This window comes from Watersipora subatra, chromosome 3 (assembly GCF_963576615.1).
Source record: "Watersipora subatra chromosome 3, tzWatSuba1.1, whole genome shotgun sequence".
Lineage (NCBI taxonomy): Eukaryota > Metazoa > Bryozoa > Gymnolaemata > Cheilostomatida > Watersiporidae > Watersipora > Watersipora subatra.
This window is the reverse complement of record NC_088710.1, coordinates 36557878-36573957: the sequence shown is the minus strand read 5'-3', so window position 1 is coordinate 36573957 and position 16080 is coordinate 36557878. Positions and strand designations below refer to the sequence as shown.

Below are 16080 nucleotides of genomic sequence, written 5' to 3'. Positions count from 1 at the left end.
AGAATTGGAACAAGTGAGTGACTGCAGAAAGATCTATGCATCTGCGAAATGTAACCAACAAAACACACTAGTTATTAATAGTGGAGTAATTTAATCATGGGATAATTTTAAAAGATGTTTTCGGAATCTCTATGGAAGCAATGTGTTGTAAATGTCTCAGTTTGAAACGAACATGCATCTTATTAGACTAAAATTGTTGAAGATCTTAATTTAATTTAACTCTTTTCCGACGAAAGCTAGTTGTGTTGAAGATCCTTTTCCGACTATAATGACAAGGCTTCATACAAACAACTACATGTAACTATAAGTGGACAACGATATTATCAATGATAAACCGTATATAAAAGCTACTAGTATAAATTGGGAATGTTTATTAGGCATTCAAATAATTATTTTGGTAACTGAAGATGTTAAAATTCTTTTACTATCTAGTAAAATTACGTCAGAAACTTGAAAAATTTTTGAATTTGGCAACTTTTAAAATAAAATACAGCGGCGCAAATAACAGTAGAAACGCTAATGCTATCACAAATCATTGACTATGATTGCGGATAATATGACCATATTTGGCAACCAGAAAAAATTGATGCAATATTTCAATGTTTGAGTGTATGGCAACTTTCTGGTTATTTCAACAACTTACAAATTGTGCAAAGAAAGTTTGACATTAATATGCATTGAGAGGCCAGAAAATATCTCTACCAGCAATATCTCTATCTATTGCTCGCAATGGACCTGCGATGATATTATGGTTTGTGCCCTGCAATTTGTAGGAGCGTTACATTTTTATTTCATTCCAATTTGTAGGCATATTTCTATTGTACTATTAACTATATTTAACAATGGCGCATAAAAAGCCTAATATCACTCATTGATGTTTGCTACAGTTTGCAGCCGAAACGGGGTTTTCATGTGCAATAGAAGAGGAGTTATGAACGCCGATCCATTGTAGGCCGAGTTAAATAACTGCAAAGATGCTATCCAATAATATGCAATAAATCTGCAAATTTGTAAGTAATGTAATTATCTATCAAATGCTACAAATATATACTTAAGAACACGTGACAAACAAACCAAGCTCATAATACATGCAACAACAAAAATTAACACATTTGAAACAAAAATATTTGCATCGATTGCTTGGCCAGCTGCATTCTGGTTGTTGCTTTCGTTTGAAACGATTTAATTTCTTCTGGCTGCTTAACACCTCTCACAATGTTTTCTGATAACTCTTCTTCTGCGCCGCTGAACTAGTTGATAATAGCGTCCAAATAACTTTTTAGCAGAGCAACCTTTACACGTTGCATTTCACACAAATAATGAAAAACTTTGAGACCGACAGCATTTAGCCTAAAACTAGTCGTTCATATACCATCGTCAATGTAAACTGTTTTTCACCTACGTTGAAGTATCAAGACTTAACATGAAACTACTTCTAGCCTGATGCAGCTATTATTTATTTCTATCGTGTTGCTTGAAAAGTTTTAATGAATCAAGCGAAAAGCTTTGAAATTGCAAAACGGACTTCAATGCGAACAGAAACAATAAAAGAATTAATTGTTATTGATATAACAGAGTCATTATTGGTACCATTTTGTGGACACTTTTTACTGATCACTTGCTATTATGAGTTCTTAAAGATCAATGAATGTCAAAGTGGCGGTCAAATGGAGGTGGTGTTCAATTACAGGGTGCCGCTCTATTTTTCAACCCTTTCCCTATAATAGCGGTCAAATAAAGGTGGCAGTCAAATAGGCAGGTTAACCTCAATTAACTGTTTTAATTGAGGTTTTACAGTAATTTTGGTATACTGTAATCGAACCTCATTTTTTGCTAAAGAATTTGGGTCTACTTTGTGTTGCTGCCTATAGTCAGGTATAACGTTATACTGCCATTGTTAGTCTACTTTGTGTTGCTGTTTATAGTTAGGTGTAACATTATATTGCCATTGTTATACATCATAAGTTAGCAGCGTTTATTATTGCTCGAGTCTTAATTTTCCATCTATTAACCTATTGGAGAGGCAACATTGCAGTTTTTTTCTTGTTAATCCTGCACATTTTAATTGTCTTTCTCTTTTAATGTTTAAAATGAGAGTTTTGACAAATTTTACCAATTTTATACAAATTCACTTAAAGAGAAACTGGCTACAGAAGCAGGCGAAACCCGTATGCCACTAAAATGGAGTCGTTAAAGAAAGCAAATCGTGATGGAAAAAAGTGTGTGATAAATGATGAGTGAAAGAGGCGAGACTAAAGTGTGAACTGAGTTAATATATGATAATCCCCAAATGGCATATGTTACGCAAGCTCTAGGGAGACCATGCAAAAAAGTTAAGCTGATGTGGGAGAAGGGAAGACTAACTATAGAGTAGTCTGGTGTACCAAATGCATCATTTAAACCAAGCAAATGATTGCATTTTAATGGAGAAAAATTAGACAATAATTTTTTTTAATGATGCATTAAAGCACACAACTACAAGGTGACACTTTAAAATAGGCAGGAGTGACAAGTGACACAAGTGCCAGATATATGAGGCACTTAAGTATGCAGCACTAGCATAGCCCTTAAATTAGCGGATTTCATTAGTCTGGCAAAGAGCTTCGATGATAAGAAAACGAGATGAGTACTCCTCTCCAAGAGGTCAAGAACAAAAGCGTAGCCTTTGCATTTCCACGTATACAGCTATAACGACAGGTCTATATAACTACAAAAAGTGGCCCTTTAGGCAGCATCTTTGCAAAAATACAAGCTATTAGTATTGACACCATCAGTTACAAATGCTGTTCATATACAATTGCTCACTAGTTTATTTAAACCTAATTTAAGAATTCGGACAGTTTTCAGACTGTAATTGCTATTGTATATAAACACGACCACGTTAGATTGCTGAAGTGGTATCGGCTTGCTCTTCCCTCATTCCTTTATCCCATTAAAAACAATTTCTCGATGGTATCACATTAGAGTGACAATTGATTAAACATTTTAATGAGCAACTACCAAGCTGCTTGTTATTTACTGTTTTATTGCTTGTATAATACGAGTTCTACAATGTTTCCTCAACTTTTAGGAGACTGAAAATCTTTAGCTAAGGTTCAAAGGGTCTGTTAGAAATACCTTAAATAAATGTCCTTAAAAAGAATGGTTGCAATGCTATTGGACTACATGTAACTCGCTCAACTGACATATGATGAAGACAAATTTCCCCTTACAGGTTAACTGACAGCAGTTTAGAATTACATCATGTATAAAATTACATCATGTATAACAATATAACCATGATATTTGAGTTTTTAGCAATGATTTTGATGTTGAACACAAAACTAATGTGTCGCAATGCTCGCAATGCAATGCTAATCGCTCGCAATGCAAGCTCCATCCAAACTAACAACTCATTATCCCAGAGGTTATAGCATAACATTCAGAATGGATGATGCTAATCTTATATTTGAGAATAGCAACTGCTGTTATTCAAATGTGATGGTGTTCAAACAGTTGATAATTGTTATATAATGATTTTTAGTAAAAATTTAAATGATTATCAAATCTAAGAAACACCTTTGTCTATTGGAGCCTTTTATATGAATCACTCACAAGAGTGAAATATGTATTTAAATCATATCGTTTGTGTTATTCGACTTTTATGATGGTAAAATATAATTTTACATGATTTATATAAATGCTAAAATATCACAACATAAGTTGGAATTAGTTTGAAGCAGTAACTTATTCAATATTCAGTAAAACCAATGATATACAGCCCCCAAGGATAGGCAATGGCTATCATATAGGCGGGACTTAATGATCGCACTCTGTTGGGATGAACCCGATCACGGCACCCGAACAAACAAATATGCTGAATAAAACCCCTTGTAAATTTACAAATATTATGAACTATAGTGGTTATTTTACTTATCTGTTGAATTCATGTTGTTGTCAAATAAATATAGTATCCCAATATTGTCACCGTTATGATCAATCGGTTGCCATTCACAAGCATTCGTGATATTAATAGTCGCAATCGTAAAAAGGCCCACATTAGGTTTTAGATTTAGATTTTAAGTATGAAAACTACACTGCACAGCTTTGCCTACTGTCCTATCTTATTGGCCAGGTAAAACAATGTGACAGCGATGAAAGACTTTGTCATTTTATATTAGGGGTGGCAAAATATTAATCAAAAGCTAGGGAAAAAGGCCGTTGTTCGGGTGATTTTGGGTAAAATATATTTAACTTTAAGCATACATTACAACCCCTATCAGTTTTAAAATTAGTAGAAGTAGGTAATTTGAAATGTTTTATTTTCTATAAATCCATTATTTTGGTTAGGTGTTACCCCTACATTGTAGAAATTCAAGGTTTGTTAATGTGAACCGCGGGATCTACTGACTGAATGAGCTAATGAAACGATAACAGCGAGTCGTGTTTTCCAAAACCTAACAAGGCAACGTGACCGCCCCGCGGGAATTGTATTAGCTCCGAAACCCAGGCTAGCACAATCCCAACAGAGCTCGATCATTAAACCCCGCCCATATGATAGCCGTTGCCTATTCTTGGGGGCTGTATATCATTGGTAAAACCAAACGGTTATAACACATTGTGTGAACAGAAACTTCTACAATCAATTTGCCATTACAGGAGTTGTCTAACATTCGTTGCCATTTTTTTATAGAAATATCTGCAGCTTACAAATTTTGCAGAATTTCAGTTCATGCAAGGTATTACAACGTCATATTCACATCTAGTGCTGTGTTTTTAGTAAATATTTTTGTGTTTAGACAAAATGCAGATTTCTTATGTTTCACCAGAACTTTGTGAGATCACCCACATAACATGAAAAAATATTTATCAAACTTTTTTGTATTCAAACTGTAATTTTCTTCACACAGGCTAAATATTTTAAATCATATACGGTATAATATAGTGCACAGTATATAGTGCTTTATTAGTGGCGCCATTATATTGTAAACATGGTGCACAGTATTACGTGCCATATTTGGTGTAATGTATGTAGGCCTAATCAATGTGATGTTTCCTGTAGATATAGAACTATATATAGGCATATTAGTTAAACCAGACAACCCATCACCCCTATTAATCGGTTTTAACCAGAGTCAAATATTTATCTTCGTAAAGCTTACCTAACAGGCTGGCCTGTGATGTGTTTGTAGAAACTCCTGGTGAAATAGCAGTCAAGGAGCTTGTTGTCATAAATAGCCTTGGCTATAATCCTGCCGACAAACCGGAAGTAGCTGAGGTGCTCAGAATTGTAGTAAGAAAGTTGGTTAATAGTGTAAGTAACTCGGTCTTGCGGTGTTGTCATAAATAGGGCATAGTTGGGATTGAAAATCTCTCTTGACATGATGAGGTACCACTCTCTAAGCAAACCCCCGGCATCTTGTCCTTCCTCACCTACATAACAGTCCAGCATATACATGTAGCAACAAATTCATGTACATGCGTCAAATGAGAGGGTTGGAAGGTTAGACGAGCGTGCGAGAACATTTCCAGGGAAAATAACTAAATACTAACCAGTTACTAACCATTTACCAACCAGTTACTAACCATTTACCAACCAGATACTAACCATTTACCAACCAGATACTAACCAGTTGTCAACTAGTTTTCAACCAGTTACCAACCAGTTACTAACCCGTTAGTAGTCAGTTACCAACCAGTTAGTAATCAGTAACCAACCAGTAAACCTGTTACCAGTAAGTTATTTACAAGTTACAAACCCTCAAAAACAATATAAAGTCTATGCTTCCAGTCTTCTGGGGTGCGTCTGAAGAGCTCCCGATAAGAGTCTTCAAAGACATGGTCTCTTCGCACATGTACAGGTACATCCTCTCGCCTCATGCCTGCAGAATAATAGATGAAAGGCTGCAGTCAATACTTGAAATTAGCCATATATTAGGCAGCGGAACAAGAGAACTGTCGCCTAACTACGAGTACATTTAAAATTTTACCAAAGTCAGAAATCTGAGATGTGCTTTCACTTTACTGCAATATAAGATATAAAATCAATCAGACATGGTGTGCTGAAACATACTTTCCAAAATTACTCAATCAGACGCCGTGAACTGTGTTCTCAACATCAAAATCTGGCAAATTCATAAATCTATTCAAGTTTGAATCTCATAAATGAAGAAACATTGATAAATCTGCTTGACGATAGTTACAAGATTATTGGATCCAATAAATATTTTAGTTTGCCTTGAACCTGCTTTAAAAATCGGTTTAATGGGCTGAGGAGCTTTGTCAATGCCTTGACTAGCTGACTTGGCAATGGCCATTACTTTCATCAAAAATAATTTCAGTGCATATTCCGAAAATATTTTTAGAGTCGAAATTTTTTAAAAACATCTCCAATAGCAGTACAGTTATGTTTTACCAGTTTCTAAAAGGTCTAAAACTATTGGTATGTTTTATAAAAGTACCACTTAAATTTTCAACACGGTGTAATTTAGTAAATATACATTTATGGATGCAATTCGGTAGTTTTGTTTGATTTGACAGAGTTCAAGCCATATTAAACAACGCTTCATATCTTGCCTTTATTTAGTTTTAAAACCACTGAAGTCAAAAAACTACCACAAATGGTAGTAGTAGTGAAAAAAGACGCAACTAACACTGTTCTTAAGATTAAATCTAAAAGCTTCCTATTAATTGTATTATTTTAGTAATTAATTTCTTCCTTTCTACTGTTTTGACATACGAAATAATCATGGAACAGATAATACTAACTTTGCCTTTTGTACCTTGACTGTTAAAGTAGTGTTAATAAGGGGAACAGTTATACACTGGTACAGCACATACAGGCTACATTTATGGAGAGCAAAACTAACTCAATTCCTCCAAAGATCACGAACCGGAAGCATTTTGTAGAAAAACTACTGCGACTGAATGAATCTTAAACTCGAAAAACGAATAACTTGTAACAAAACTGATCATAAATTTAGACTTTGATAGATTAAAGTGACCATGCACCTTCATCAAGTTTCTGGAGCTCAGCCTTGAAGTATCGGTTCTTTACATCAAAATCCAAGAGCTTCATGTGCTCAACAAGCACAGAAAATGGTCCATCGCTTAATGGAGTCTGGGATTGCCTCAGGATTTGATTGAGTACAGTGCGGTGTGTCTCTGCAATAGCAATACTACAAGTAGTATCATGTTGCGGATAGCACAACATGTTTATGCAATAGTAATACTACCATTAGTATGCTATTGCGGATAGTAAATGCATGCTGTACGTACTTCTGCAGAGGTGTTTGAAGATGTAAAATAAGAGAATAGGTGAATGTAAGCAACAAGCAGCAAGTGCTGAAAACCCGTCTATCATCAGTTGGGCCATAAACAATTCTATGTGGGAAGTTACTATATATGTTCGGACACTAATCAATTGCCAAGTTAAAAAGTTGATGTTCAAGTATCGCTAGCTAAACAAAAGCTTCTGAGCTTATACACCAACCAACGGGTGGTTAGCAGTCGCTGGTTAGCAGTCGTTGGTTAGCAGTCGCTGGTTAGCAGTCGCTGGTTAGCAGTCGTTGGTTAGCAGTCGCTGGTTAGCAGTCGCTGGTTAGCAGTCGCTGGTTAGCAGTCGCTGGTTAGCAGTCGCTGGTTAGCAGTCGCTGGCTGCTCGTTACGTACTGATAGAACAACTGAACCTATCAAACTACAAATATCTTTTGGTCTTTCCTGGATAGGATATTGCAGGCAAGAGATCATGCATGGCGGATTACTATTAGCTGACAACAATGACATGTTGGAGATACCTACCTTAGTACTTTATGCGTCTGGCATGAGCGATTAGCAATTTATTGACCATTACACTAAGATTATAGGTCTGAAAGTGCTAGGTTGTCCATTAAAAACTATAGATAGAATAACGAAGAAGGCAAATGATGGTAGCAGGTAGCTGGTACACATAAAGGACAACTGATTCAACCAACATATGGTGCAACACTAATCCCAAGAATGAAGAGAATTAAAAAAGCTATGATTCAATCCTCGCTCTGACTGGCCAGACGTCTGCGAGTTTGACAAGCAACCAATCTTTTATTGCCCACCAGCAAACTTGAGGAATTTTTTGGTCTGCAGAGCAAAAGAGTCATCAGCTTTGGCCAAAGGCTCTGAGCTACTGGCAGCAGGTGATGCTGGTGATGCTGGGGGTTCATCAAGGTTCAGATGTGATAACTGGTCCTCTCGCCTCACTCTGTCTCTTCGTGACCTCGCTGATATATTTTCTTTATGACCTGGAAAACGGTTAAACATGCATAAATTGCCAGATGTTAGAAAAGAAGACAAGACCGATGTACTGCTTATTGATGATCAATCAAACATGTAAACAAAAAGTTCTGCAATGTAAAAGACATCAGTTTTAACAGCTGGATTTCTCAGGTAGATGAACTTTGCTAAATGAGCGAGAAGTGATGCGAAAAGCGATGATACCTACCAGCATGCACTAGGAAAAATGATTCAACTGCAGGTTGAAGCATGAGGACAGCGTTGTGGTCATTATTTCTAGAAAGCTCTGTGAGACATAGCCCTAGAATCTCCCACAGCTTGTCTAGATCCAACTTGTCACAAAGAGACTTTGTACCTAAAGTTAAACCGAAGTGTAAGATATGAATGCATGGTATGTATAAGGAGCTGTTGGAGTGAGGGGTAGTGACTTTTAGTAGTACCGTAAGCACAGAACCCAGGGTAGAAATATTACCACTATTAATATTACTTCTATTTCTGTTTTGTTTCTATCAGACTAGTTTATAAATTACAAGCAGCATGTGCAAAATCTAACATTGTAAAAGGCACTAAAATATAACAACAGGCCCAATGTTTAATTTGGCGCTACACAACATATGAACAAAGACAAACGTACAGAACTGGCCCAATGTTTAATTTGGCGCTACACAACATAAGAACAAAGACAAACGTACAGAACAGGCCCAATGTTTAATTTGGCGCTACACAACACATGAACAAAGACAAACGTACAGAACAGGCCCAATGTTTAATTTGGCGCTACACAACATATGAACCAAGACAAACGTACAGAACAGGCCCAATGTTTAATTTGGTCCTACACAACATGAACCAAGACAAACGTGCAGAACAGGCCCAATGTTTAATTTGGTGCTACACAACATATGAACCAAAACAAATGTGCAGCCAGGAGCAGTTAAATGCGCATCTGGTTAAAGGGCAGACTAAGAGAGATAAATCTATAAATTATTTCAAGTAGATAAAAATATGAAAAGATTATTACTGTGTAAAGTATGCGGAACGCTATGTTGCACCTCCTTGAATACGCGTTAGATTGAGAGCACGACAAATATAAAAAAATGTACTAGGGAAATCATACGGTTCAAGAATGGGTCTAGCGTAATAATGCATACAATATTAATAATTAATGACCAAACATCAGCAAAATCGTAGGAGACAAGCGTATTTTTGTAATACTGAGCGAGACATGACATTTGATTACAAGAGTGGCTACACTATGAACACAGAACTAGCATCATTAACCATTGATGACACCATATTGCCATTCCATAAAACTACCCTAAAAACTGGAGATTCATGAGTTATTATTTTGTAACTAGAGCAACTACATTTGAACATGGAACTTCTGCTAGGAGTTCACCAGGCTGGACAATTAAACTTTTGATAACAACTCTAATCTCAACTACCCTTTACAACGCATCACCACCGGCAAACCTAACACACTCTACTTTATACCAGAGACAAGTCAACAGCCTGCTGCCTCAACAAGAACCATGGTCAACTACCAAGGTTTAATGCAAGGTAGGTAAGTCTTAAATTATTTTTAGCATAAATTAACATATGAACACGTTTTGACAGTATAAAGACCTATTTTCAGAGGTGAGATGGTACTGTGACTACTACGACCATTTCACACGCTGAGACTAAAAATAGCCAGTAAACTCACCTTCAGATTCTACCGGAGGTGGTGCGGAAGCATTGCTATCATCGACTTCCATTTTCACAGAATGATTCGTTGCCTCAGCAGCATCTTGTACATGACCCTGAGACCCAGAGGCAGCACCAAAAGTTGTTTCATCAGCAACACTCCTTTGAGCAGCGCCTACACACCGAACGCAATCAAATCAATGAGGCTACAGCTTTACGGATATAACCTAACTCCTGATAAATTAACATCTCAAAAACTTGCTAAAGAAATCATTTTGAGAACAAAACCAGACAGTCAAACAGCTGACATTAACATATGAGTTATCGCTACAACTTTGCAGCCAGAGTCACTTATCCTTTTAGGATATTTACATTACATTATTTAGTAAAAACTAGGGTTTGCATTTTCGGTTTCAAATTAAATTTGTTAAATCAAAGTTTACCACTTATACCTGATATGAATGCAAACTGGATATCGTTTGTAACAGTTGAAGTATTGCCTATAAGACAAATAGCTGGCATTTGGAATAGGAAATGCTTCATTTGAAAATTAAAATCTTCGTGTAATCAGAAAAGGCTAGAAAGGAACGATCTTTAAAGCATGGAAATCCAGTGTATGTTGTAATGAGCGAGTGTCAGACAACAGCGTATTAAATAGCGATCAGTAATAACTGTATCACACACGAACAGGAGAATGTACGAGCTATTATAATCCAATGTACTGAGGACCAGCAAATAATCTGCTTGCGTAAGTTAACAAAAGGCATCCAGGTGCAGCGGAGTAACTCCCAATAGCAAACTTGAGCATTGAGAAAGGCAAGAGCTGCCCTCCACAATAATCAGTCAGCGAATCATTGGATGTTTAGGCACACTACCTCACGGAAACCATTTTTCAAGTATCTCTGTGTTGTTCAACCAATGCTGAGAAAATATCGAACAGTAGACAGCCCTATAATTCCACACAATGTAATGAATTTGTCAAATTTTTGTGTTGCATTATGAAAAAAATTCTATACAATGTAGTGTCAAGTCGGAGCAAATATCTGTTGAATGTATATTTTTGACATATGCAATATGTTTTCTTTGCAGTATAGACCTTGCTGTGAAGAAACAAAGTAAAAAATATTGATTAAAATTGACATTGAAGGTGTGCGTTCCCTGAGTGTAAAGCTGCTACAGTAGATGATCCTATAACGTATACCGCCTATGACATAAATTCCAAATAACGTAAAAAATTTGTGAAGTTTTTGTTTCGTACTAAGTAAAAAATTCATATAACATGTAGTGTCAAATTGGGCGATTTTTCAAATTCGATTTGAATGGTAACTTATCTCGCTGCACTTTTGAAAGAAAACACGACATGCGTATAGCATTATATCTATTATATATACAACTTCCATGACATTTTAGTTCGTCGCGATTGATCGTCAGATGAGTCGACAAAACAGAGAATAGAGTATCTGCGCAATTTAAAAAAAAGCTTAATGGCGATTGATTTGTGAAGGTGTTTCAGCACAGGGTTACCAATCTGCATGTCATGAGTTAAGAGTATCGCCGAAAGTTATCGTTTATCAAAACCATGACTCCTCAATACACACAGACGATGCACAGGTAGACACCGCTCTTTTATAGTACAATATATTTTTTGCTTTATTATAACGACATAAAATATTTGTTATTAATTTTACTTAGCAGAATAAACTTTACTGTTTAGAAAAATAAACAAATCGTTGTAAATGAATATCGATTATGTGCGTTCCCCTTCGACTTATTGGAAAATTACTGCAGAGTCTATAAAACCAGTGAAATTGATCAGAAAAAAGAGACACGTTGTGGGCGCAAACTAATAATATTACAGTTACGACACAGCCAAAAAATTAAAAAATTAAGTTTAGTCTTTTCTTTTTGTATGGCCAAAGGAGTGAGTTAAGAAAGATCTCCGCATAGATTAGGCAATTTACGTGTATTTTACTGTTTGTATAACATAAATTCCCTAAAACCTAAACGTTCCTGGAACGGATTATTTACGTTATAGGAGCGTCTACTGTATCGTCATAAACTCTAAAGTGTGTGATAAAAGGGAAAGTTGTCGATACAAACCAATAATACTAGTTACTAAATTAGAAAATTACGCAGTTTTTAAAAAAATTTTGATGAACCAAATGGGTGAATTAACCCTTTCACTGCCGTATGCGCGTTCATGCGAAATCTATGGTCGGACAGCCATACGCCCATTTTTGCGAATTTTCCGGCAATTACGTAGTTACTTAATTTTATTATTCGTTGACAACATAACCAACAATCTTTAGGACTTTTATGGTATTGAAAACGTGGCTAGAAAATTTTTCTATAAAATTAGCCTAAATTTATGAAACAATTTTAAATTTTTGTTTCGGAATTTCCAACTCACAAAAGTAATTTTTTTTTCTGAGGTTCGAACTATTTAGTGTTATTATGGCTTTCGTAAGTACCTCCCAAGTGAGATTTTAGTGATTATACAGATAATTTAAAATAGCAGCACTGACTTTGATGGTGGTGAAAGTAATAGTTTTGTAAAAGTAAGGAACATTGTAGAGGATTGTTTTAGCTTCGTAGCGATCATAGCTTCACATGGCTTCACATAGCTTCACATACGTAGCTTTTAGCAATACATTTATAGATACATTGAATTTTTTGCGCAAGATTGTTTGTTAACACGTTGGCAAAATAAAATATATAACAAAAACGTTTTAGAGTTTGAAACTGAAATTGTATACATATCAGGAAACAAAATCGGCAATTTTTGGTAAAATGGCTGGCAGTGGTCCGATAGCTAAACTTGTACAAGGTTGGCAGTGAAAGGGTTAAAGATGACCTTGGAATGGATTAGGCTATTTATGTGTATTTTACACTTCGTAAAATGTAAAATCCTTACAACATAAATATTTTCGCACCAGACATTTTACATTTTCAGGGTGTTTGCCCGCTGCATTTACTGCACTTTCATGCATTGACGATTTGCACATTTTAGTAGCCAAGCAAAAAATTAATTATCGTGTTTATTCTTCAAAAGTCAGGTGCTATTAAGATGCCTGAGATGCATGAAATTGGCAGTTTCCAAAATTTTAATCACGACAAGCATCCAGTGTGAGTGGTGCGCATTACATTAACGACTGTTTGAATATATACAGCTATAAAAACTATTGCTATATCATTTAAACTGAATGTAAATAACACCTAAACAAATAAAGAATCCATAAGGATAATACAAAAACACTTAACAATTAATTGCAAACTGCAATTAACAGCAATTACCTAACTATCATGCCTAGTTTATACCCACCCAAATTTCTATGGCCTTTCATTTGACTCACCGAATAAGCCAATGATAACACACATAAGCAATATTCTGCACAAGTATGAATCACTCAAAATCTGCGCATGCAGAGCAGAAGTTGCCAATAAGTGGCTTACTTTTCAGTCAATGATTGACCAAAGCATAGATCTAGCTTCATCCAATAGGGAAGTGACAAAAATGTATAGCTACCCAGTCTTATTGATCATCTTTCTTAGTGATTTCATAAAACTTAACATTCCTTGATTGCCACGTAACTTTAAAGATGTACTGTACTTGCACAAAATTTTAGTAAATATCAAAAAATATTGGTATTTTTCTAACATTTGTAATCGTTTTTGATGTTTGAGGTGATCTGACTGCTAGGACATTTTAAAACTAAAATCAACCAAACTTGATGGTGGTTAAAATGCTCAGATCAGGGGAACGTACGATTACGACGTCTATAGTTGCAAAAAGACTGACAGTATAGAGACGCAAAACGCTTTTAACTTGAACAAAATAGCCGATATCAATGATAACAACTAGTGACATCATTTCGCACATATTTTGTTCTGAGCATTTTAATTGCAATCAACGTTTGTAAATTTTAATCTTGAAACATCATGACATTCAGATGACCTCAAACATCAAAACCATCACAAATAATAGAAAAATACCGATACTTTCAGAGAAAATCTACTAAAATTTTGTGCAAATTCATCTTTAACAAATCCAACAATTTGTTTAAAACAAATGGATGGATTGTCGTAGACAAGTTTTGTTAAAGATCTATCCTCGTGTGATCTAGGCATTAGTTAGACACGATTGTAGACCTCTACTCTACAACCATCTCTACTCTACAACCGTCTCTACTCTACAACCGTCTCTACTCTACAACCGTCTCTACTCTACAACCGTCTCTACTCTACAACCATCTCTACTCTACAACCATCTCTACTCTACAACCATCTCTACTCTACAATCATCTCTACTCTACCATCATCTCTACTCTACCATCATCTCTACTCTACAACCGTCTCTACTCTACAACCGTCTCTACTCTACAACCGTCTCTACTCTACAACCGTCTCTACTCTACAACCATCTCTACTCTACAACCATCTCTACTCTACAACCATCTCTACTCTACAATCATCTCTACTCTACAATCATCTCTACTCTACCATCATCTCTACTCTACAACCATTTCTACTCTACAACCATTTCTACTCTACAATCATCTCTACTCTACAACCATACAATCATCTCTACTCTACAACCATACAATCATCTCTACTCTACAACCATACAATCATCTCTACTCTACAATCATCTCTACTCTACAACCATCTCTACTCTACAACCGTCTCTACTCTACAACCATCTCTACTCTACAACCATCTCTCCTCTACAACCATCTCTACTCTACAATCATCTCTACTCTACAACCGTCTCTACTCTACAACCGTCTCTACTCTACAACCATCTCTACTCTACAACCATCTCTACTCTACAATCATCTCTACTCTACCATCATCTCTACTCTACAACCATCTCTACTCTACAACCATCTCTACTCTACAACCATTTCTACTCTACAACCATCTCTACTCTACAACCATTTCTACTCTACAACCATACAATCATCTCTACTCTACAACCATACAATCATCTCTACTCTACAACCATACAATCATCTCTACTCTACAATCATCTCTACTCTACAACCATCTCTACTCTACAACCATCTCTACTCTACAACCATACAGCCATCTCTACTCTACAACCATACAGCCATCTCTACTCTACAACCATCTCTAAATCTGAGCTAACTATGATTTTCCCTGACTGCATGGATATGCAAGTAAATCTCAAACGAATGGCAACTCCCACCCCCTAAACCCGCAGTGAACTTGTAATTTGTTCACTTTTAGTGTTGCCAATAGAACTAATTAATAAACAGCAATGACCAGTTTGAATATAGAGGCTTGGCATAAACAGTTTTGATAAGGGGGGAACTGGCAAATAAAATAAAGACAAGTAAACCTGCTCCAATTAGCAGAACTATTTTTGGTGAGACTCCCAAGCATGTAGTTTAGTAACAGGTTTGACATAAAATAACTCACAAAGATACATTTTCGAGAGGAGAACGTGAGGTTGTCAATACCTGATGAGGAAGCATCTGCCGTGCTGTTCTTTTTATCACTAAGTTGGATGATGACCTTGAGAAGCCGAAGAAGGAATTGCTGACTCGAAGATTTGGATGTCAGTAGTGACATGGAAGGTAGCTGGAGGTCATGAGATCGCGCCTTCGTTTTGGGAGGGGCTATCATCACCACCGAACCTTCATTGTACCTGCAGAGAATGAGTAGGCATCAATATTATAGTTACCCCCACCTTGCAAGGGTGTTCTCAAAAGCGCCAAGGCTTCTCATATAACTGACATTACAAGTTAAATGGCAATGAATTAACCATTTACTATATTAATGGTACCGAGTGCAAACCACAAACTACTGTAAAATGAAAGATTATACTTAGAAATGCAAAGTTAAGTGTGCCATCAATTAGAGGCTTATCAACAGTGAGTAGCTCATGTCTTAGCTATCTGACTATCTCTCAGCTCTTAGTGTCTCACACAACTCTCATGCATTTGCACAAAACCTTTTCTTTTCAATAGCATAAAGCAGGTCATAGCGGGTGATGGCTACCAATATAGTCAGTGGTATTCCATTTCACACCTGTGAGACCTCATTACAGACTTGGCATTTTATTTGTGACTAGTCCGTCATGGAAGAACCATGAAAAACCATGTACATAATACAAGTGATCTG

At 36.2% G+C, this 16080-nt stretch overlaps 1 protein-coding gene across 1 annotated transcript in view; it reads right to left on the bottom strand.

Annotated features, from left to right (window-relative positions):
- Positions 1–16080, bottom strand: part of LOC137390460 (E3 ubiquitin-protein ligase HUWE1-like) — a 149827-nt gene that overhangs the window by 32592 nt on the left and 101155 nt on the right. The window contains exons 65-71 of the mRNA XM_068076789.1: positions 15417–15604; positions 9953–10108; positions 8456–8602; positions 8070–8255; positions 6991–7143; positions 5739–5861; positions 5142–5412 (exon numbers count right to left, since the gene is read on the bottom strand). Coding sequence (XP_067932890.1) covers positions 5142–5412; positions 5739–5861; positions 6991–7143; positions 8070–8255; positions 8456–8602; positions 9953–10108; positions 15417–15604 — 1224 coding nt within the window. The remainder of the gene's footprint in view (positions 1–5141; positions 5413–5738; positions 5862–6990; positions 7144–8069; positions 8256–8455; positions 8603–9952; positions 10109–15416; positions 15605–16080) is intronic.